Below are 22,872 nucleotides of genomic sequence, written 5' to 3'. Positions count from 1 at the left end.
TATTATTATTATTAAGACTGTGAACGTCACATGGAACAACCTGCTTACCCTGTATCTCCCCCAGCGCTTAGAACAGTGCTCTGCACATAGTAAGCACTTAACCAATACCAACATTATCATTATGTAGGACAGGGACTTTGTCCAACCAGATTACCTTGTATTCACCCCAGTGCTTAGAACAGTGCACTGCACATACTAAGCGCTTAATACCAACATTATTATTGTGTAGGACAGGGACTGTGTCCAACCTGATTACCTTGTATCCACCCCAGTGCTTAGAACAGCGCTCTGCACATAGTAAGCGCTTAACAAATACCAACATTATTATTATGTGGGACAGGGACTGTGTCCAACCTGATTACCTTGTATCCACCCCAGCGCTTAGAACAGCGTTCTGCACACAATAAGCACTTAACAAATACCCACATTATTATGTAGGACAGGGACTGTGTTCAACCTGATTACCTTGTATGCACCCCAGCGCTTAGAGCAGTGCTTGACACACAGTAAGTGCTTAACAAATACCATCGTCATACAAGATCATCCTGTGTTTTAAATCCCATTCTACAGCTGGGAAAGCTGTGGCCCAAGAGCGACGTCCAGCCAGGTGGGGCGGGGCCGGTGACGTCAGGCGCGGCCCCGGCGACGTCGAGCGCGGGCCCGGCGAGGCGCGGCACCGCCTCCTGGCTCCTGATTGGACGAGGCTGGGCGGGAGCGCGCTCCGCCCCCTCCCGCGGCGCGGGGTGATGACGTAGGCAGGCGGCGCCCGCCCTGGCGGTTGGAGGAGGCGCCGCCACCGCCGCCGCCATGACGGCCTGCAAGTTCTTCCTGCAGGGTCGGTGCCGCTATGGCGAGCGCTGCTGGAATGAGCATCCCCGGGGAGGAGGAGGAGGAGGAAGAAGAGGAGGAGGAGGAGGAGGAGGAGGGCGGGCCCCACCCCCCGCCTATCAGCACCAGCCGCAAAAACAGCAGCCCGCTTTCTCAGGTAGGTCGCCCGGATAATAATACTAATAATACTATCATTACTAATTATAATATAATAGTAGGTTGGGATGTGTGAAGCGCTTATTAGCGAACCAGCGTGGCTCCGTGGCCAGAGCCCCGGCTTTGGAGTCAGAGGTCATGGGTTTGAATCCCGGCTCGGCCACTTGTCTGCTGGGTGACGGTGGGCAGGTCACTTCACTTCTCTGGGCCTCAGTGACCTCAGCTGGAAAATGGGGATGAAGACTGTGAGCCCCACGTGGGACCACCTGATTCCCCTGTGTCTATCCCAGCGCTTAGAACAGTGCTCGGCACAGAGTAAGCGCTTAACAAATACCAACCTGATTATTATTATTATCCCGGCTCCGCCACTTGTCAGCTGGGTGACTGGGCAAGTCACTTAATAATAATAATAATCAGGTTGGTATTTGTTAAGCGCTTACTCTGTGCAGAGCGCTGTTCTAAGCGCTGGGGGAGATACAGGGTCATCAGGTGGTCCCACGTGGGGCTCACAGTCTTCATCCCCATTTTCCAGATGAGGAAACTCCACCACTTGTCAGCTGGGTGACTGGGCAAGTCACTTAATAATAATCAGGTTGGTATTTGTTAAGCGCTTACTCTGTGCAGAGCACTGTTCTAAGCGCTGGGGGAGATACAGGGTAATAATAATGTTGGTATTGGTTAAGCACTTACTATGTGCAGAGCACTGTTCTAAGCTCTGGGGGAGATACAGGGTAATCAGGTTGTCCCACGTGAAGCTCACAGTCTTCATCCCCATTTTACAGATGAGGTAACTGAGGCCCAGAGAAGTGAAGTGACTTGCCCCCAGTCACCCAGCTGACAAGTGGCAGAGTTGGGATTCGAACCCATGACCTCTGACTCCCAAGCCCCTGCGCTTTCCACTGAGCCACACTATTTCTTACTGTGTGCACAGCACTGTTCTAAGCACTGGGGGAGATACAGGGTCATCAGGTTGTCCCACGTGAGGCTTCCAGGTTTCATCCCCATTTGACAGATGAGGTCACTGAGGGCCAGAGAAGTCACATGGGTGTGTCACTTTTTGTTTCGTATTTGGTCTTTAACAACAATAATAATAATAACGTTGGTCTTTGTTAGGCGCTTACTATGTTCCGAGCACCATTCTAATAATAATGTTGGTATTTGTTAAGCTCTTACTATGTGCAGAGCACTGTTCTAAGCGCTGGGGGAGATAGAGGGTAAGCAGGTTGTCCCACGTGAGGCTCACAGTCTTCATCCACATTTTCCAGATGAGGGAACTGAGGCACAGAGAAGTTAAGTGACTTGCCCACAGTCACACAGCTGCCAAGTGGCAGAGCTGGGATTCGAACCCATGACCTCTGACTCCCAAGCCCGGGCTTTTTCCACTGAGCCATGCTGCTTTTCAAGTACTGTTTTAAGCACCAGGGTAGATCCAGGGTAATGAGGTTGTCCCATGTGGGGCTCCCAGTCTTCCTCCCCATTTGACAGATGAGGTCATTGAGGCCCAGAGAATAATAATAATAATGTTGATATTTGTTAAGCGCTTGTTATGTGCAGAGCACTAAGTGCTGGGGTAGATACAGAGTAATCAGATTGTCCCACATGGGGCTCACATTTTTTAATCCCCATTTTTAGAGATGAGGTAACTGAGGCACAGAGAAGTCAAGTGACTTGCCCAAAGTCACACCACTGACAGGTGGCGGAGTTGGGATTAGAACCCATGACCTCTGACTTCTAAGCCCAGGCTCTTTCCACCAAACCACGCTGCTTCGCTAAGCGCCTACTACGTGCCAGGCACTGTACTCACCGCTGGGCTAGGTGCGAGGCGATCAGGTGGGACACAGTCCCTGTCCCACAGCCTTAATCCCTCCCTTTTACAGGTGAGGAAACTGAGGCACCGAGCAGAATAATAGTAAGGGTGGCATTTGTTAAGCGCTTACTATGGGCCAGTCACTGTTCCAAGCGCTGGGGTTGATACAAGTTAATCCAGTCGGATCCAGTCCCTGCACCATATAATAATAATAATGGCATTTGTTAAGCGCTTACTAAGTGCAAAGCATTGTTCTAAGCGCTAATAATAATAGTGGTATTTGTTAAACGCTTGTTAGAGAAGCAGCGTGGCTCAGTGGAAAGAGCACGGGCTGGGGCGCCAGAGGTCATGCGTTCAAATTCCGGCTCCACCACTTGTCAGCTGTGTGACTTGGGACAAGTCACTTCACTGCTCTGTGCCTCAGTGACCTCATCTGTAAAATGGGGGTGAAGACTGAGCCCCACGTGGGACAACCTGATCACCTTGTATCCTCCCCACTGCTTAGAACAGTGCTTTGCACATAGTAAGCGCTTAATAAATGCCATCATTAAGCGCTTAAGATGTGCCTGACACTTCCCTGAGCGCTGGGGTAGATACAAGTTAATCAGGTAGGACCCAGTCCCTGTCCCATATAATAATAATAATTATGGTATTTGTACCCAGTCCCTGCACCATATAATAATAATGGCATTTAAGTGCTTACTATGTGCAAAGCACTGTTCTAAGTGCTAATAATAATAGTGGTATTTGTTAAGCGTGTATGATGTGCCAGACACTTTAAGGAGTGCTGGAGTAGATACAAGTTAATCAGGTCAGACCCAGTCCCTGTCCCATGTAATAATAATTATGGTATTTGTTAAGCCCTTACTCTGTGCAAAGCACTGTTCTAAGCGCTAATAATATTAGTTGTATTTGTTAAGTGCTTACAATGTGCCAGACACTTTATGGAGCTCAGGGGTAGATATGAGTCAGGTCGAACCCAGTCCCTGTCCCGTATAATAATAATTATATTTGTTAAGCGCTTGCTTTGTGCCAGACGCTGCGCTAAGCTGCAGAGTGTCACCCCCATATTCTCTCCATCGACTTTCCTGAACACTGAAGCTTAGGAAACAACACCGTGGGACCCACGAGAAACAGCCTGCCTTAGTGGCAAGAGCCCAGGCTTGGGAGTCAGAGGCCATGGGTTCTAGTTCCGGCTCTGCCACTTATTACCTGTGTGACTTTGGGCAAGTCGCTTAACTTCTGGGTGCCTCAGCGTGGCTTAGTGGAAAGAACACAGGCTTGGAAGTCAGAGGTCATGAGTTCGAATCCCCGCCCTGCTGCTTGTCAGCTGTGTGACTGTGAGCAAGTCACTTAACTTCTCTGTGCCTCAGTTACCTCATCTGTAAAATGGGGATTAAGACTGTGAAGCCCACCTGGGACAACCTGATTACCCTATATCTACCCCAGTGCTTAGAACAGTGCTCTGCACATAGTAAGCGCCTAACTAATACCAACATTATTATTATTACCTCATCTGTAAAATGGGGATTAAGACTGTGAGCCCCACGTGGAACAACCTGATTACCTACTATCTACCCCAGCTCTTAGAACAGTGCTTGACACATAGTAAGTGCTTAAATGCCATCGTCATCATCACTGACTCCCTGTGCACTTACAGCCCTTGATCTGGACAGGCTTGCCAGCCTCAGTCAATCCAGATCTCTGGCTTGTAGTAGCAATTAATAGTTGTAGTATTTCCTGAGCCTCAGATTGGTGGGCTGCACTGTACTGGGTGCTTGAGAAATATGAAATAAAGAAGCAGCATGTTCACTGCTTACCAGACGTTTATTCATTCAGTGGTATTTATTGAGCGCTTACTATGTGCAGAGCACTGAACTAAGCCTTTGGAATATACAATTCGGCAACAGATCCCTGCCCAATGACGGACTTACAGTCTAATCGGGGGAGACAGACGGACAAAAACAAGGCTTTATTCCCATCCTCACGAGGGAAGCAACCCAGAATAAATAAGTAAACGTGTATACATGAGCCCTGAAGCTGGGTTTAAATGCACAATTGTCAGCCAATCAGCATATTAGCAATGGGCTAATATGGCGCAGGATGCTGGGGGGAAGGCTTGATGGAAGAGGTGGGCTGTTTGGAGGGCTTTGAATGTTGGGGCGGGGAGGGGAGTTCCGAGCCGGGGAACGTGTGAACAGGGGATAGAGTCAGAAGAGTCACTGCCAGAGGTTGGCTCTGGGGGAACAGAGGCAGCAGATTAAGAAATAAGACTGAAGAGAGCAAATAGCAGAGCTTAAAATTACTGAGGGGGCCAAAAAAGATCGAAAACTATGTGTCTCTGACCTGTTAGCTCTCTAGAACCCGCTTAACTCTCTTCCTTGTTCTGCTGCTGCATTTAATAATAATAATGTTGGTATTTGTTAAGCGCTTACTATGTGCAGAGAGAGCACTGTTCTAAGCGCTAGGGTATACAGGCTAATCAGGTTGTCCCACATGAGGCTCACATTCTTAATACCCATTTTACAGATGAGGTAACTGAGGCACAGAGAAGTGAAGTGACTTGCCCACAGTCACACAGCTGCCAAGTGGCAGAGCCGGGGTTCGAACCCATGACCTCTGACTCCCAAGCCCGGGCTCTTTCCACTGAGCCACGAAGCTTCTCTAAGTGCTTTCTCTGTGCCAGGCTCTGTACTAAGCACTGGGGTAGATACGAGCAAATCTGGTTGGACACAGTCCCTGCCTCACATGGAGCTCAATCCCCATTTTCTAGATGAGGTAACGGGGCCCAGAGAAGTGAAGTGACTTACCCAAGGTCACATAGCAGACAAGAGGCTGAGCCCAGATTAGAACCCATGACCTTCTGACTCCCAGCCCCATGTTCTGTCCACTACACCCTGCTGCCTCTGTGCTTACTAGTTTACTTAAGTGCTTACTAGCTACGAGAAGCAGCGTGGCTCATTGGAAAGAGCCCGGGCTTGGGAGTCAGAGGTCATGGGTTCGAATCCCGGCTCTGCCACTTGTCAGCTGTGTGACTGTGAGCAAGTCACTTAACCTCTCTGTGCCTCAGTTACCTCATCTGTAAAATGGAGATTAACTGTGAGCCTCGCGTGGGACAATCTGATTACCCTGTATCTACCCCAGCGTTTAGAACGGTGCTCTGCACATAGTAAGCGCTTAACAAATGCTAACATTATTATTATTATTAGCTGTCCAGCACTATGCTAAGACCTGGGGAAGATATTAAACAGTAAAATCAAACACACTCCCTGTCCCACAGAAGCCTCATGAGGCGGGCAGATATGTTAGCCCCATCTTATAAATGAGGAAACAGGTCACATGGGCAGTCAGTGACTGAGCTAGGACTAGAATTCATGTCTCCTGACTTGCGGGCTCATCGGTCACACTACCCATCTCAGCGAGCCAGGAGGATCACAGGCAGTGAGAAGAGTGGGGGTCAAGGAGGCAAAAGCCAAAAGAGCACCACAATCAAGGGAGTCCTAGAACAGAATCCATCTCCCAGCCGAGGAGCTGGGCCTAGCACAACAGTCCTCCGCTGGCTGGGACATTGAGGAGCCACGAGAAGCGGCGTGATTTAGTGGAAAGAGCACGGGCTTGGGAATCATAGGTTCTATTCCCAGTCCTGCCACTTCCAAGCTGTGTGACCATGGAAAAGTAACCTAACTTCTCTGCTTCAGTTTCATCATCCGTGAAATGGAGATTAAATACCTAATTCTCCCTCCTCCTTAGACTGTGAGCCCCATATGGGACAGGCACTGTCCGACTTGAGTAGTTTGTATCTACCCCAGCACTTAGAAAGTTCTTGATACACAGTAAGCACTTTACAAATACCTTAACAGAGTTTATCTTCCCACCCAAACCCTGTCCTCCTTCTGCCTTTCCCTTCACTATAGGCAGGGAGGCCGCTGGTGCTGCCTATATTGAAGAGAAAGGCAGAAGGAGAACAGAGTTTGGGTGGGAAGATAAGAAACTCAGTGAGGCCTCCCTGCCTCACAAGCCCATAACCTTGACCTGATCCTCAACTCACCTTTCATTCAACCCATATATTCAGTCTGTCACCAAATTCTGTCGGTTCAACCTTCACAACATCACTAAAATCCGCCTTTTCCTCTCTATCCAAACTGCTACTCACGTTAATACAGTCACTCATCCCGCCTGGATTACTGCATCAGCCTCTTTGCTGATCTCCTAGCCTCCTGCCTCTCCCTACTCCAGTCCATATTTCACTCGGGGTTGCCCAGATCATTTTTTTACAAAAACGTTCAGGACGTGTCACCCCGTCCTCAAAAATCTCCAGTCATTGCCCATGTACCTCTGCGTCAAACAAACACTCCTCACCATTGGCTTTCAAACACTCAATCACCTTGCCCCCTCCTACCGCGCCTCGCTACTCTCCCACTACAACCCAGCCCGTACACTTCGCTCCTCTAGTGCTAACCTTCTCACTGTGCCTCCATCTCACCTGTCTTGCCGTTGACCCCAGGCTCATGTCCTACCTCTGGCCTGGAACGCCCTCCTTCCTCAAATCCCCCCTTCAAAACCTTACTGAAGGCACATCTCCTCCAAGAGTCCTTCCTTGACTATGCCCACTGTTTCCTCTTTCTCCCACTCCCTTCTGCGTCATCCTGACTTGCTCCCTTGTTCTTCCCCTGTCCCAGCCCCACAGCATGTACGTATCTGTAATTTATTTATATTAATGTCTTTCTGTCTCCCCCCTCAAGACTGTAAGCTTATTGTGGGCAGGGAATGTTTCTGTTTATGGCTGTATTATACTCTCCCAAGCACTTATTACAGTGCTCTGCACAGGTAAGCGCTCAGTAAATACCACGGATGTACTGATTGATTTCAGTGTTTGAATAGGAAAAGTGTGAGTGAAAGATAAGTGAAAAGCCATTTGGGTTGCTTTTTCATGTCAGGTAGTAACAGAGGAGGGTGGAATGCCCCAAACCAGCGATATACGAGCGTCATCCAGCCATCCAACTTCTCCAAATCCTCAACATGGTGGGGCGGCAGAGGCCAAGAGAAGCCCTCCTTTGGTTCTTACCAAGATTCTGGATCATCAAATAGCAGAAACAGGAATTTTGGATTCTCTCAGAACAGATTCTCTGCACTTAGCAGTAATGAGAGTGGTGTTCAAAATGATGAAGACAACAAACTTCTGTAAGTGAATTCCTTTAGAAAATAACAGTTTGCTGATTGTATACATATTTTGGGATTCATTTCTCTTATTTAGTTGGGAATATAGATTTCTGATGTACTCCAAATGTCTTTGAGCGGGCACCTACTCAGGTTACATCTTGCTTAGTAAAAATATAACTATCTGTGGTGATACAGGAAAAACTGTATTTTTGTCATCCTTAGGTAACATTTGATACTGTTTCCCTCCCCCCATGTTCTAAACTCGTTATCAGCAGGGAAGGTGTCTGCTAAATACTGTCGTTCCCACCATCACAACATCGCTAAAATCCTCCCTTTCCTCTCCATCCACCTGCTACCACGTTAATGCAGTCACTCGTCCTTTCCCACCTGGATTACTGCATCAGCTTGCTGGCTGACCTCCCAGCCTCCTGTCCCTCCCCACTCCAGTCCATACTTCACTCTGCTGCCCAGATTATTTTTCTTTAAAAACGTTCAGGACTTGTCACTCCACTCCTCAGAAAACTCCAGTGGTTGCCCATCCACTTCCGCTTCTAGCAAAAACTCCTCACCATTGGCTTTAAAGCAGTCCACCACTCAGCCCCCTCCTACCTCACCTTGCTACTCTCCTTTTACAACCTAGCCTGCGCACTTTGCTTCTCTAGTGCTAACCTTCTCAATGTGCCTCCATTTCGCCTGTCTCGCCACTGACCTCTGGCCCGCATCCTTCTTCTGGCCTGGAACGCCCTCCCTCCTCAAATCCCCCATTTACTCTCCCCACCTTTCAAAACCTTAATGAAGGCATAGCTCCTCCAAGAAGCTTTCCCAGATTAGGTCCCTCCCCTTCTCCCACTCCCTTCTGCGTTGCCCTGACTTTCTCCCTTTTTTCTTCCCCACCTCCCAACCCACAACACTTGTGAACATACCTGTAATTTATTTATTTGTATTGATGTCTGTCTCCCTCCTCCAGACCGTAGACTCATTGTGGGCAGGGAATGTGTCTATTATTGTATTGTACTTTCCCAAGCGCTTAGTACAGTATTCTACTCATAGTAGCACTTAAGAAATACCACTGATTCATTGATTGACAAAAGGAAACTTTGAAAGACCAAAAACTACTTCTTCACCATAAAACCAGAGCTAGGCAGGGGCCCCCAGCCCAAGCAGCACTTTTCCTGAGAGGCAAGAGAAACATTGACCTAGTGTCCTCCTCTGCCTCACTTGAGGCTCCGCCAGAGTGAACCGGCCTGACAAAGGTCACCTTTTCCTCCGAGGGTGGTGATTCCCAGCCCAATCCTGCCGATGGTCCAGTCACAACCCTGGCTCCGGTTGGAGGGACAGGGACAAGACACCTGCTGGGAAAGTGTGGAGGAGAAACAGCATCCCCCACTCTCGGCTTAGCTCATGGCTGCGTGTCCGGAGGTTGTTCAGGATGTAACTCCAGCAGGATTGCTAGCCGGCTTTGCCCCCTGCCATCACCCACACAGTCCCACCCACCTACCAATTGCATTCAATCCCTGGGGTGCAGCAGGGACGGTTTTATGCCCCGGTCATGGAGTCGGAGCTTCCCCAGCAAAGCCCAGCTTCCCCAGCCTCACCCCTGATGCAGACCACCCATTGCTGATCTTGTAGACTTGGGTGGGGAGGAGGGCAGCAGCCACCACGCTCCAAGAACCCCAAGCCCCCCCTCCACCTTCCTTTCCCGTATCCAGCCAGGAGTCATCACAAAACCCCACTCTGATCCCCACCAGGAAATGCTGCTTGGCCATGCCCAAGTCTTTTTCATTTTCAGCATGTCGGGATCCTACAGGGCCCGCTCCCCTCAGAAAATAATAAAGCTCCCATACCGTGATGTGGTGATGTCATCACACTGCACCATGCGCAGCCTGACATAACGGCATCATATGTCACGTGGAAGTCCCACAGCCCCACAGGATCACATGGTTTGGCCCTCACAGGAGGCTTAGTCCGGCCCTGCCCCTTCTACCGCCCAAGCCTGCACCGGGCACATGGGAACATCACCCCTCATATTGGTGAACTCGATCCTCAGCTTTGTTTCATGGTTCTCTCTCTTTCAGTGAAGGAATAGTGAAAGACATGGACAATTGGGAATCTTCAGGGCAGTGGATGTTCTCCGTCTATTCACCAGTGAAAGACAAGCCTAACATCTCAGGTAACACAGAGCCTTTCTTAAAAATCGTTCAAGTGAAACAGTTCCTGAAGCTCTGTAGGACTGGACAGTTCACCTTCAGTAAAGAAGGACACTACCTACCAGGGAGCCAGTAGGGAACGTCTCTGCTGATTCTGATGTATCGTACTCTAGCAAGTGCTTAGCCTAGTGCTCTGCACATAGTAAGCCCTCAATACCTACCATTGATTGATTGGAAATTTGGGAATCTGACCTGTGGTTCCCACATTTGTCACCTCTACCGCCAGCCAACCTCCCAAATGTTTCCAGCCCATCTGTGCCAGTAGAAGGTCGGGCAGCTGGGGGTTTGAAAGGCTACCCGCTCCTGGCACCACCAGGAGGCTGAGTCCTCTTCCTTCTTCCAGTTCTGCTGGAATCAGAAGGAGGTGGATTGGCTTGGTTTGGCAGGATGACACAGTAGAGCCTGGGTGAAAGATTCAGTCAATGGATTGATTGTATTTATTGAGCACTTACTATGTGCAGAACACTGTACTAAGCACCTGGGAAAGTACAGTGTAGCAGAGTTGGTAGACATGTTTCCTGCCCACAATGCACTCGTATTTATTGAGCACTTACTGTGTGTGAGCACTGAACTAAGTGCTTGGGAGAGTACAAAATAATAGACTTGGTAGACATGTTTCCAGCTCACAACAAGCTTACAGTCTAGAAAGAGCAAGAGGTTTTTTTTTCAGCAAGACTTTTTCCTCCCTTCCTCTCCCACTTCCACAATTTCCTCCTCTCTCAGCTCTCTTAGAGTGATTACAATAGTGATTACAACACAGTTAAATGTCAACTACTGTTTAGGAAGAAAGGCTAATGAATTATAAAATTATGAAGAAATGCAAACCTTAGTTAAGGTAAAAGGAAAACAAACCAAAAAAAGCAGTCCCACAGGAAGCCCAGGGAAGATTCAAAGGCATTTGGTTAGAAATTCAAGAAAAGTGTGTACTATGGGACAAAAAACAGCTTCCCAAATAGAAAAATTGCAGGGGTAACTGGCCAAGTATCACACAGCAAATCGTGGAGTGATCATCTCAGTGAGTTGTAGTAATAGCATTTATTGACTGAAATAATAATAGTAATTGCATGTATCGAGCACACACTGAGTGCAGCGAACAGTACTAAGTGCTTTAGAAGTACCGACCAAGCAAGCGATACATTTCCTACCCACAAAGAGTTTATACTCTTAACTTTTAAAAAGTAAAGTATTTAAAAAGTATTTTAAAAGTTGGTGAAGACAACTCTTTATGGCCTCTGCACTGTGTTTAAGCAGCAATGTCAGAGACAAGTTTATTTCTGCTAGAGCTAGAAGGGAGCGGTGGTTGACGGACAGAGTTTCCCCTGCCAGCCAGGTCCAGCTCAACCTCAAGCAGTACAGAGTTTATATGCAATAGAACAGTGCTTGGCACATCATAAGAGCTTAACAAATACCATCATCGTCATACAGCATTCTAGCTTGCATGTAACTGAAGAGCACAATTCATGATCTATACCTGAGGGTGAACAGCAGTAAATTTCTACTCGGCTAATTGCTCAGCCCTGCCTGGATCTCATTATAGTGGGCGAATGTTACCGATAAGCCAGCCGGCCAGGGGTCTTGGCTTTGCTGAGAGAGGAACAGCTCCATCCTGTCTCAAAACTTGGGCATACCAAGCTCCCCGATAAGGCAAACATCTGGACAGGGCAGACGGAGAAAGAGATACTTGATGTGCCTGATTTGAGTAATTGGCAGCTTGACCAGACAAAATGGAGTCCAGGCCTAAAAGCCCATCACCTTTCATCCCTTAGCATTCTACTTCTCCTAGAGACTCTAGTCACCGGAGTTACTCTTGTTCACTTCCGCAAGATGGTTAGGAGACAAGCAAGCAGGCCTAGAAACAAAACAGCTCAGAGGAAAAGGCTGGATGAAAAGGGGCTGATGGAAGACCCAGACTACTGTGCTTCCATTCAGTAATCAAAATAAGGAACTGATGTACAATTAAATAAACGAGATATATTTAGGTGCTAAGGGTAAACTCACAAACAGTTCTGAGTTGGTGATAATAGTCATAATATCAATAATTGTGGTACTTGTTAAGCACTTACTATATTCCAGGCACTAGGGTAGATACATGGCGACTTGTTCAACCCAAGCGCTTAGTACAGTGCTCTGCACATAGTAAGCGCTCAATAAATACTATTGAATGAATGAATGAAGTTGGACACGGTCCCTGTCCCACATGGAGCTCACAGTCTTCATCCCTATTTTACAGATGAGGTCACTGAGGCACAGAGAAGTCACTTGCCCAAAGTCATACAGCAGTCAAGGGGCGGAGCTGGGATCAGAACCCAGGTTCTTCTGAGTCCCAGGCCCACGCTCTACCCAGTAGGCCACCCTGCTTCTCTTAGAAGAAGATAATGTTAGGGTTGTTAGAAGGCAAAGCTTTCATAGTGCAATTCTTCAGGGCTCCCAGGAGTTGTGATTTCTTTCGCAGGTTCTGGAGAGCAAGATCAGCCTCCACTTGGTGCTAAGGAAAGGCCCCTACATCCGTTCCCGGATTAACAGCCACCTCTAGGTGTTGGGGACAGAGAAAAGTCATTCCCTTAGCCTGGCTCGGACTTGTGGCAGCCCATCCGGAAGTACTGGACTTGAGGAGAAGAGCCAGCCCTCGGAGGCCAAATGGAACATCCCGTCAAGGCCAGGTCTCTCTGCTCCGGCCTCTGCTGTCGTTGGCATCCCCGCCCTTGAATCTGCGGAAGCCTATTTTTCTAGCAGCAGAGGAGCTGCACGGCCTAGCGGAAAGAGCCTGGGAGTCGGAGTACCTGGCTTCTAATTCCGGCTCCAACCCGTGCCTGCGATGTCACCTTGGGCGAGTCGCTTCACTTCTCGATGCCTCAGTTTCCTCCTCTGTAAAATGGGAATTCAATAGCTGTCCTCCCTCCTACTTAGTACTTAGTGTAAAAGCTTAACAATTAGTATTAGTACCAGTAGTACTAATACTATTAATAATAATAACGAAGAGCACGTTTCTGGCCGTTCAAATTGGGGAGCCGGACGGGGCCAGGCCTTAGCCACAACCGTGCTATTGGCTGGGGATGCTTAGCGGCTGTATCTCTGCCCCCATCTCTGGGTAAGGCAGGCATGACGGCAGTCTGCTCGCCCCTTCCCCTCTCTCCCCGTCAGCGTCTGGGCAGATGGCCCAAACTGAGGGGCAGGTCAAGTGACGATTTAATAGAGCCTGGCAGAGTCACCCCCGCTCACCAGCCGAAAGGGGCCACCAAGGCCAGTTTAAATCAAGCCCGGCTAATAGCTTTAATTCCACGTCTGTTAGACGCAGTTAATGCTCTTTGATTCTTTTTTATAAAGGGGAAGATTGACTGATGAACGCCATCCAGTTCCAGGGCAGTTCCTTGCCATAGGCAGCTTGTGCCGTAGTAATGTCAAAAAGAAATGCCCTTTAAAAATTCTGATTGATACCTTCCTGCAGGTTTTGCAGATATTTCACCAGAAGAGCTGAGGCTTGAATATTATAACTTCAGAGCAAACAATGATTTGCAGAGTTTTGTAAGTGGTTTTTTGGTTTTTTTTTGTATTGCCTTCATGTATCACAATACCTCATTACGGTCTGGGAACATATCTGCTCATTCTTTTGTATTAGTACAGTGCTATCCGCGTAGTAAGAGCTCGATAAATTCGATTGATTGTGGTTCTCACAGTTCCATTTCTGATGGTTTTTTAGATTATTTCAGGTGATTTTTCTTTTCTTCAAAGACACTTTACGTTGAAATAATTATTTTTCATCAATGATACAACAGATGGTCATGTGTGAGACCTTAAGACACATTGCAGTTTCATAGAACCTCTTTCCTCCCACCCCTTCCCCATCATCCCAAACCAGCTGTGATGTGTCCCTTGTTAAATCATTTACCATGTGCCAAGCACTGTACTAAACCTTGAGGTACAAATGAGATCATCAAAGGCTCATAGTCTAAGTAGGAGGGAGAACAGGTATTGAACCCCATTTTGCAGATGAGGGAACTGAGGCCCAGAGAGTTTAAGTGAGTTGCCCAAGGTCACATAACAGGCAAGTGGCAGAGATGGGATTAGAACCTAGGTCCTCCAACTCCCAGGCCTGAGCTCTTTCCACTTGACCATGCTGCTTCCTAAGATCTTGGGCCCCTCTCCAGGGACTGTCTCCTCCGCCTGGATGTCCCCTCCACAGCCTAGCATCACAGGCAGAACTTGCATGGAATGTTGAGCTTCAAATGCACAGCTATCCATATCAGTTTTGCTTGTAAGCACAGACTCCTGTTGTCTGGATCTTAAAAATAAATAAATAAATAAGGCTAGCCTAGAATAAATTAACCAGGGCATGAGAAATAAAATTTGCCTCTCCCATTACCCTTAGGACTTTTCACCATGCCGTGTGCATCTTCAGTTTAATGAAGTGCCCTTGTGAATAAAGCACTGTTTTCCTAAGGTCGCATTATAAGGAGGAGACAGGGTCAGGACCAGTGAAGTTTTTATAGAGTGATGTGTGAGCTCAGTGACACTTTTTTTTTTTTTTTTTTTAGCAAAACTGCCTCATATAATGCTGCCTATGGAAGAAAAAGCATCATCTGAACTGCTTAAATGCAGTCAGTGGTATTCTGAACACAGTAGTCGTGAAATAAAGACTGTTAATTGATGGGAACATTCCCTTAGACAAGCCCAATTTTGTTATCTGAGACAGGTGCCTGATCAGTTTCATTTGATCATCTGAGCTTAGCTTTTTTTTTTTTTTTTAAATATACTCTGAGAGCGAACAGTTTGGATAATTGATAAATTGGGAAAACATGTTCAGCTAAATCAACTCTTTTCTGAATGTACCACATACATACCAACGTTCATTAAGCAGATGTTTTGTCTGGTTGTGTGATTGGAGGAAGTTAAACTGAATGAGCCTTTAACAAAGGAGAGCTCTTTCAGCTGATTAAATGTTAAACATCCCTGGATTCATACGATAACGATATTTTTTTATTTCTTTCAGCTAAATTTAGTCCAGCAATTCATAAACCAGTGGAGGAACAGGTTGCGTGAGCTGAAGAATATAAATGCATCCAACAGAGGAACACTGGTGAGCTGTAAAGATTGTTGTATTTTCTTGAGGATATTTGTGAGGTGGTGGTGGGTTTTTTTTCTGTGACATCCACCCAGTTCTGTTTAAATGCAAGGGTTGCATTCTTGCCAAACTCTGCTTTAAGGAAAACGTTTGCTGTGGTACCCATCTGTTTGCGGCATGTCCAAACACACAAACCGTTTCTCCCAACACCATGGTGCTCCATATCCAAACGAGCTCGTATTGGCAGACGAATGTTCCCTGATTCCCTGACAGTGTAATAGCCAAAATGGTAGCAAAAAGATGTTTTGGCAAAACTAAGCAAATTTACCATACATTCAGCACGTATTGAGAAGAACTTGAACGATAAGGTGTAAGCTCATTTCTTGGCAAAGAAATTCAGCCATATAAACATGAAATAAACGGAAACTTGTCTTGGTTAGTATTAAAAAATGGTTGATGGAAACCGTAAATATTAAGTTAATATTTATAAGGTCAGAGAAACTGGCTTTGGAACTATCAAGGTACAAGGAAGCATTTCTTTAAATTCTGCAATTTAAAATGAATTAATGAAATTCGGTAATTTTGTTGGGGTTTCTTTTTTACCACAACAGACATTGTCCCCTAAGATTTTCCCTTTCTTATCTAGCTTTCCTCTTACCAGTAACACAGGCTAGGTGAGAAAAAGCAAATAGTAACCTGCTTCTTTGGCTCATTTCATTCATTTTTCTTTTATCAATGTCCAGTTTAATGGAGGAACTCTTAATGCTATGTCCAAGGTTCAACAAAATATCTGCATCTACCTCATTAGAAGAGAAATATCAGAATGTGCCAGTGGAGTGCCCCCTTAGTCCTCTGGACAACTAGAGGCTCTAGCAGCAAGCAAGCAGAGCAGTATCTAGGCAAGACAACCCAAACAGTGGGTAGAGGCTGAGAACCTGAGTGATGGTTATTAATAATTGTGGTATTAAGGGCTTTGTATGTGCCAGGCAGTGTACTAAGCGCTAGGGTAGCTATAAGGCAATTGGGTTGGATACAGTGCCTGTCCCACATAGGGCTCACAGTCTTAATCCCCATTTTCTGCATAAGGGACCGAGGCACAGAAAAGTGAAGTGATTTACCCAAGGTCACACAACAGACAGGTGGCGGAGCCGGCATTAGAATCCAGGTCCTTCTGACTCCCAGACCCATGCTCTGTCCACAAAGCCGTGCTGCTTCGCATAGTCATATATAACTGGTGACTTCAGCCAACATTTAATGAGTCCTTATTAGGTCGATTTAGGACTGAGGAGCTCTGACCTCATTCACTAGGAGCAGAGATGATTCTCAGAGCCGTGGTTTTCCTCCCCGTTCAAAATCCATATTTGAGTCCAAAATGAAAATAAAAAAGATGGAGAATGGCAAGAATTTGAGGTTACTGAATGCTGATAAGATGATGCGAGTAAAATAGAGGCAAGGAAGTAATGGGGTCCTGGATAATGAGTGAAGAAATAGATGACTTAAATTTGCAGGCTATCAAGATAACAGGGTTAGGGAATGACTGAACTCAATTCTCTTGTTCACGAAAATTGTGAATGTTGTTGCAGGAATATCTTTTAAAAGTTTTATCAACTAAGCCACGACAGGTAGCCAAAACCGAATTGAAACATTTTAATCACGATGCAGGGCTTTTAGGATATAAGGTGATTATAGTGCTGCTTCTCTCCTAGTGGGGGTCTGTCATCTTCTTGCCTGGTAAAAGCTTTGGGTTTTGTCAGTTGATTAGCAGTGTTTATGAAGGGCTAACTGCGGAGCCCTTTTCTGGGCTCTGGGTTTCAACAGTAGTGTCCCAGGAAATAAGTCCATTTTCACTGGGTTTGATTATAAACCTTACGGTTCTGCAGCTGACTCTTTTTGGAAAGAAAAATTCTCAGTCTGTTTATTTGCATTTTTAAGCTCTCTCAGACGAACACCACGGTGAATCACTCAGCCCCTGCATTTGGATTTGGCAGCCCACAGCAAACGTCAACTTTTGGGTCATCAGGCAAGTGATGCAATAGTTCGGGCTTTGGTTTTGGGTTGGTTGTTGGTTTTTTAAGAATGACATTTGCATGTGTTTCAAATATTTGTAAAAGAACTTGGTTCACTATCTTGACTTGTTGCATTTGTTGAGCATTTGTCTTGGGTGCAACACCTTCCCGAGGAGGGGATAATAAATAGGGAAGCGGCGTGGCCTGGTGGATAGAGCACAGGCCTGGGAGCCAGAAGGACCTTGGTTCTAATCCCGGCTCTGCCACTTGTCTGCTGTGGGACCTTGGGCAAGTCACTTCATTCCTCCAGGCCTCAGTTTCCTCATCTGTAAAATGGGGATTGAGACTGGTAGCCCCACGTGGATTATGGACTGTATCTGACCTGATTAGCTTGTTTCTACCCCAGTGCTTAGTACAGTGCCTGGCACGTAGTAGGTGCTTCACAAAAAACAAAATCATACTAGGATGCTGGCTTAGAAGGAGCCTTAATGTCTAAAAAAGGGATAACAGGCACACAAGCAAAGCAATATCATGATGAATGTGGTAGAAAGCATAAGAGCTGCAGGAGGTTCCTGTTCAAGGCGGGATGTTGCGGCTTCTCTCCGTGTGGGAGGTGCCATTGGGGGGCCAACGGTCTCAACGTACCCAACGTCCTAACAGCCGGGCAGGTGTGCTGCAGCGCCCAGGGAGCGGGGGTGGTGCCAGTGGAGGAGGAGGACCCGATGTCCCGTGGCTTCAGCTTCACTTTCTGCCACTGGAACCCACCTTGCAGTGGAACCCCCCCCCCCCCCCCCCCCAACCCCCAGTCTCAGGACACTGGAGATTTTAGCCACAGTGAGCATTTATGAGGGTGGAGCCAGAGAAGGCATTCTGTTTGAAAGACACTTTTCCAGGACTTTGCAATGATTCTGCTCTGGTAAAGCAGTGGTGGGAGGGGAAAGGGGAGCCACTGATCCCCCTGGTTTCCTAAGCATTACAGCACCTTGGAATGTTTCTGAAGGCGGCCGGGGCGGGCGGGCTGAGGGAGGGGTTGGGTCAGATCTGCTTTGTCCCCAGGGAAATATTATCCAAGAAGTGTGTTCCTGCCGGGAGGAGGAAACACCGAATGAATTCTCCCCATCCTCAAATCGTGGCCCAAGGAAGAAGGAGAAAAAAAATTACATTTATTTATGCACACACATATACACTTGTAGATATATTTGTAGATGTAGATGGGTGTTTTATGGTGGATTTTTCTCTAAATTGGTCTTTGGTATGTTGTTACAGGTTTATATTATATTTACATAATATCTATAATTTTATTTATACACCTATCTGCTTTGTGTGTATATGTGCATATATTTATGTTTAATGATGGTGGATTTTCTTTCTAAATTGGCCTTTGATATATCGTTACAGGTTTTCCACTGAGCAGCAACACTCGGGCTGACCAGTTCAGCTTTAAACTGGGTTCAGTAATAGTCCCAGCCTCTTCGGATGGGACGGCGGGATTTGGGTCTTCTCCCATTCCTACTACGACAACCCCTACCGTTTTATTTGGGAAACCAGTAATCTCCTCTGCAGCTTCCTTTTCATTTAAGAGCCCTGCCGCCTCTGGCTTTGGATCAACCGGCTTCTCAGGATTTCAAACTCCCGCCGCCGCGGGCCCCGCGGCAGCCCCCGCTGTCACGGGCATTGGAAGCGGCACCGCGGCAACGGGCTTGGGGCTGGCGGGTTCCAATTTGGGCCCTACTTTCCCCGGACAAACTGGAGGCGGCTTTGGGAGTAACGGCCCTCCTGCTCCTCCTTCAACTCCAAGCAGCAGTAAAACTGCAGGTGACTTGTTTACACCCACGCCGGACCTCTCTGTGGAAGAACTGAAACAGTTTGAAGCAAAGAAATTTGTTCTAGGAAAGATTCCTCTAAAACCACCACCTTTGGAGCTTTTAAATGTTTAAACACTTAAGCACACTTGATTATTTTAAATAGAGGAAAGGTTGATTTTTCCATTTTTACTTCAAACACGAAACGATATCTACAGAATTGATCTTCTGACATCTAGATGTTTTAAAGGGGAGTAGAGAGGTGATGGTTTTACTCGGTTAGAGGTTCACACCCCGCCCAAATCCATTTGCGGAAAGAGGCATCATTATCATGAGTGGTTTTTTTAAACCAAAGCAGGCCTTGCAATGTAATTTAATTAGGACTGGAACAATTGACATAAATTCCTGGCTTTTGGTGTTCACATAGTGACTCAGGTGTACCCTGAGCTAAATTATCCCACAGGCCCTTACCCTGTTTTTGTTTTCCACCCTTTTAAAGTACTCTCCCAATACCAGTTAAGGGGCACATTGTCTTCCACAGTCACAAAAATGCTAATTTTTATGAAAAGAATAAAATTCAGAAAAACTATGGAATAGTCACATAAGATGCAAAATCTAGCATTTATCTTAGGCCTGAAATACGTCAAAGAGGTACGTACACTGAGGGGAATAAAAAAATCCGGCCGGAGATGAATTTCCCCAAGGCTACATCACCTGTGTTTTGCGCAACGGTCAGTTCCACGGACTGCCAGCATATTCTCCCGAAGCAGCAGAGGGGGTATCATGTCGGCATCGTGATGCTGAGCGGATTGTGTTTGTTCTGAACCGCATCCTTCAACAGCCAGAGGCAAGGAATGACGTGAGGAAAAAGTGACGATCGGCTGCCCGCTGTCACAGTGCGGGTGATTAGGCAGCTCTCCAGTTGGTGTGTTCTACGGAGACAGGGCTGCGCTTCACCGGGCTTCGCGAGCCTACCCGTGAGTGGGTAGGTCACTTCTGCCTCCTTGCCCCATATTTGAAATTCCCAAAGCTGTTCCTCAGCCCTTTGACTCTCACATCATCTGTAGATATATGAAATGCTACCAAAGAGAAAATAGCGTATGTTTACCGAATGAAGTTAGTACGTAAGAGGGAAGCAGGCAGGTTTGTGTTCCTTTCAACCTGCGTAACGGTGGAGAACTCGGTCTGAACCTACTTGCCTGCTGCATTTTGGTCTCTTGATGCCTCATCTCCCTCTTGATTGAAAAAGATGACCTAGGGTCAGTGGATTTCTGTTTTAATTTCACTCACACTCAAGAACCTTTATTTCCAGGTGGGAAATGCATCTGTAATCTGTAATTGAAATTACAATTAATTTGCAGTCAATTTAACAGGAAGCAAATACTTTCCAACTCTTGTCAGTTCTAAGCACACGTGAGTGGAATCATGCCTACATTCCTCACTGAAGTAGAGCAGGCAGCTCTTTCTCTAGATGTTATCAGGATGAAAACAGCAATTTTTACATAAACCAGTGTCTGTCAGGGCAGCCTTTGAACTGTTTTTCCAAAAGACTGAAACCAAAAGATAGATCACTTCTCAGAAATGGTTTCTGTGTAGCCATTGCTTGTGCAGGCTGTATCCCAGACCATTACTTTGTTCAGGAAATGCTATGAAAACAAACATGCACAAGTAATATTGATTGCATTCTTTCCTCCAAATTGGAGCTTAGTCGGTGTCTTACTATTGCCTGTAACCTATCTTGAGATGAGGCATAAAATGGAAGCTCTCCACGCTACAGTAATTAAGATACGATTTTTACAAAAGTTAAAAGGTGCAGTCCAATTTCCTGACTAAATTTGTGTTGGCAGAAACAATGAAGCCTGAGGGCAAATACCAGCAGATGATTTATGGGATGAAAGGAAAGACTTTTCCCCATCTGGTCTTTTCCTTTATTTTTCTAATGGAAAATTGGATTAATTTGGGGAAAAAATTCATTTTACAAAAATGTTATTTTAGAATGAATTGAACGCTTTTCAAGATAGGCAAGGATCTCAACTCTCACAGCTGTCTACTCGAAACAATTGCTTCGGCCAGTGTGATAGTTTTTTATCTACACACGGGTGTAAACCCACACCACAACCCGGTGGTGATCCCTGAAAATATGGTTATATTATAAATATAACCATATTTGGGGACATGTTTTCTCATAGGTTTATTTTTTGCAAAGTAGGATCCATTGCAGAGTCTCCAGGAAAAAGGGACATATGAAGTTCCTTTACCTGTTTTTACAGTATTCAAAAATGTCATTAAAGTGGTGTTTACCCTTCATTAAAGTAATTAGTATCACAATTTTAAGTACATGAGAATATAATTAAATGCTTGTAGGAGGCTGCAGAGTAGAAGCTTATTCTGCTGATTGCCATGGTGGTTTTCAATCTAAATTGGATAAATTCTTCACTGAAGCTGAACAGCCTTTCTGCTTCTTAAAAAACACCTTGCAGCTGGTGAGATTCACCTCTCAACACCTTCAAACTCCTCTCTCACTTCAGGACCTCTTTAAATCATTCATAAATTCATCTGCTTTCTTGAAAATGGATGAAAGGCTTTTTAATCCCAAGATTTTAGCTGGTGGAAGCAAAACAACTTTTTCTTCACCTGCTTTGGCGTGAATGCGTTGGAATGTTGAAGTGCAATGAGGTCCTCATTGGACAATTCTTTGAAAATGCATACGACTCCTCAATGTCTGCAACCTCCATTTCTAAATTATGTGCCTCTGCGCTTCAGCAACCTCTGTGGCGATCTGCTCAGGGGTCACTTTATTAGCTAGAAAATCTGAAACAAACTGGGCAATGCTTTCTCCAAAACCCATTCATTGTCAATTACTTAATCTCAGCCCTGGTGGGTTGGAAGTGGGAGATGGGAGTGTTTGGCCAGAACTTCAACTCGTCGGCTTTTGCCCAGGGTAAGACATCAGTCCATACTGGTTGGTTGTAACTTGGGACATGCTTTGTACTGTATTAGAAACAGTATTTGTTAATTTTTACAAGAAACTTCTGATGTTCTTTTCAGGATTGAATTTGATAGTTTACATGACAGGTGAGAGTTGCATTATCCCCCTAAGGTTGGGTTTTGTTCCTGTTCCTGATTTATAAAAGCAAGTTTCTTCTTTCAGGACACAGATTGCTGACCTTACACAGCACAGTTTTTGTGAACAAGTATATATATATATATATATTTGCTACCTGTGGTTACCTATTTATAACTAGTTTTTCCCTCATTCACTTAACCTGGGAAAAACTAAAAAGAGGCAGAGATTGCTTAAAGTGCAGGCAGTAACTCTTAATTTTGTCTAATAATAATTACAAATCATTATTACATATTTATTTGTAAGTGATTCAAATAAAGCTAAAATATTTGTACTTTTCCAAAATGTTAATTTTGTGGGCTTATATGTTCTTAAAAGTGGTACATAAGGGAAATTGAGTTCTGATTCGAAAATTAAGTATTGCCTATTTCCATTTTCTGCAAATATTGGAGATCTTAAGTTTGAGGTGGGGGTGGAGACAACAGAGTTTAAAATGAAAAAACAAGTAGTTTAGCTTGGGAGGAGCAAATAGTGGATGAAAAGAACAGAGAGGTAAGGTGGGGGCAGTTGGTGAAGAGTGTTGAAGTTGATTATGGGGAATTTTTGCTTGATTCAGAGAGACTCAGTGGTATTTATTGAGCACTTTGTGGTAAACACTTGGGAGAGTACCATACAGCAGAGTTGGTAGACACATTCCCTGCCCAAAAATAATTTACAGTCCAGATGGGGAGACAGACATTAATATAAAATACAGATATGTAATAGAGAAGCAGCGTGGCTTAG

At 45.8% G+C, this 22,872-nt stretch overlaps 1 protein-coding gene across 1 annotated transcript; it reads left to right on the top strand.

Annotated features, from left to right (window-relative positions):
* Positions 1-772: 772 nt before the first annotated feature.
* On the top strand, positions 773-22,440 carry NUP42 (nucleoporin 42). The gene is made up of 7 exons (XM_007672267.3): positions 773-985; positions 7,729-7,972; positions 10,027-10,121; positions 13,604-13,680; positions 15,146-15,232; positions 17,150-17,237; positions 18,622-22,440. Exons 1-7 carry the CDS (start codon positions 808-810, stop codon positions 19,158-19,160), a joined length of 1,308 nt encoding a protein of 435 aa, XP_007670457.2. The 5' UTR covers positions 773-807; the 3' UTR covers positions 19,161-22,440.
* Positions 22,441-22,872: the final 432 nt, after the last annotated feature.

Source organism: Ornithorhynchus anatinus, chromosome 8 (assembly GCF_004115215.2).
Source record: "Ornithorhynchus anatinus isolate Pmale09 chromosome 8, mOrnAna1.pri.v4, whole genome shotgun sequence".
In the NCBI taxonomy this organism is placed as follows: domain Eukaryota; kingdom Metazoa; phylum Chordata; class Mammalia; order Monotremata; family Ornithorhynchidae; genus Ornithorhynchus; species Ornithorhynchus anatinus.
Note: the sequence above shows the minus strand (reverse complement) of the source record. Positions and strands in the feature narration are given on the sequence as shown.

Bases quoted from the DNA above. Each gene is read 5' to 3' on its own strand.
- NUP42 (XM_007672267.3), top strand. From the start codon at position 808: ATGACGGCCTGCAAGTTCTTCCTGCAGGGTCGGTGCCGCTATGGCGAG. The intron at 986-7,728 runs GTAGGTCGCCCG...TTTTCATGTCAG, and splicing joins ACAGCAGCCCGCTTTCTCAG to GTAGTAACAGAGGAGGGTGG. The intron at 17,238-18,621 runs GCAAGTGATGCA...ATATCGTTACAG, and splicing joins GTCAACTTTTGGGTCATCAG to GTTTTCCACTGAGCAGCAAC.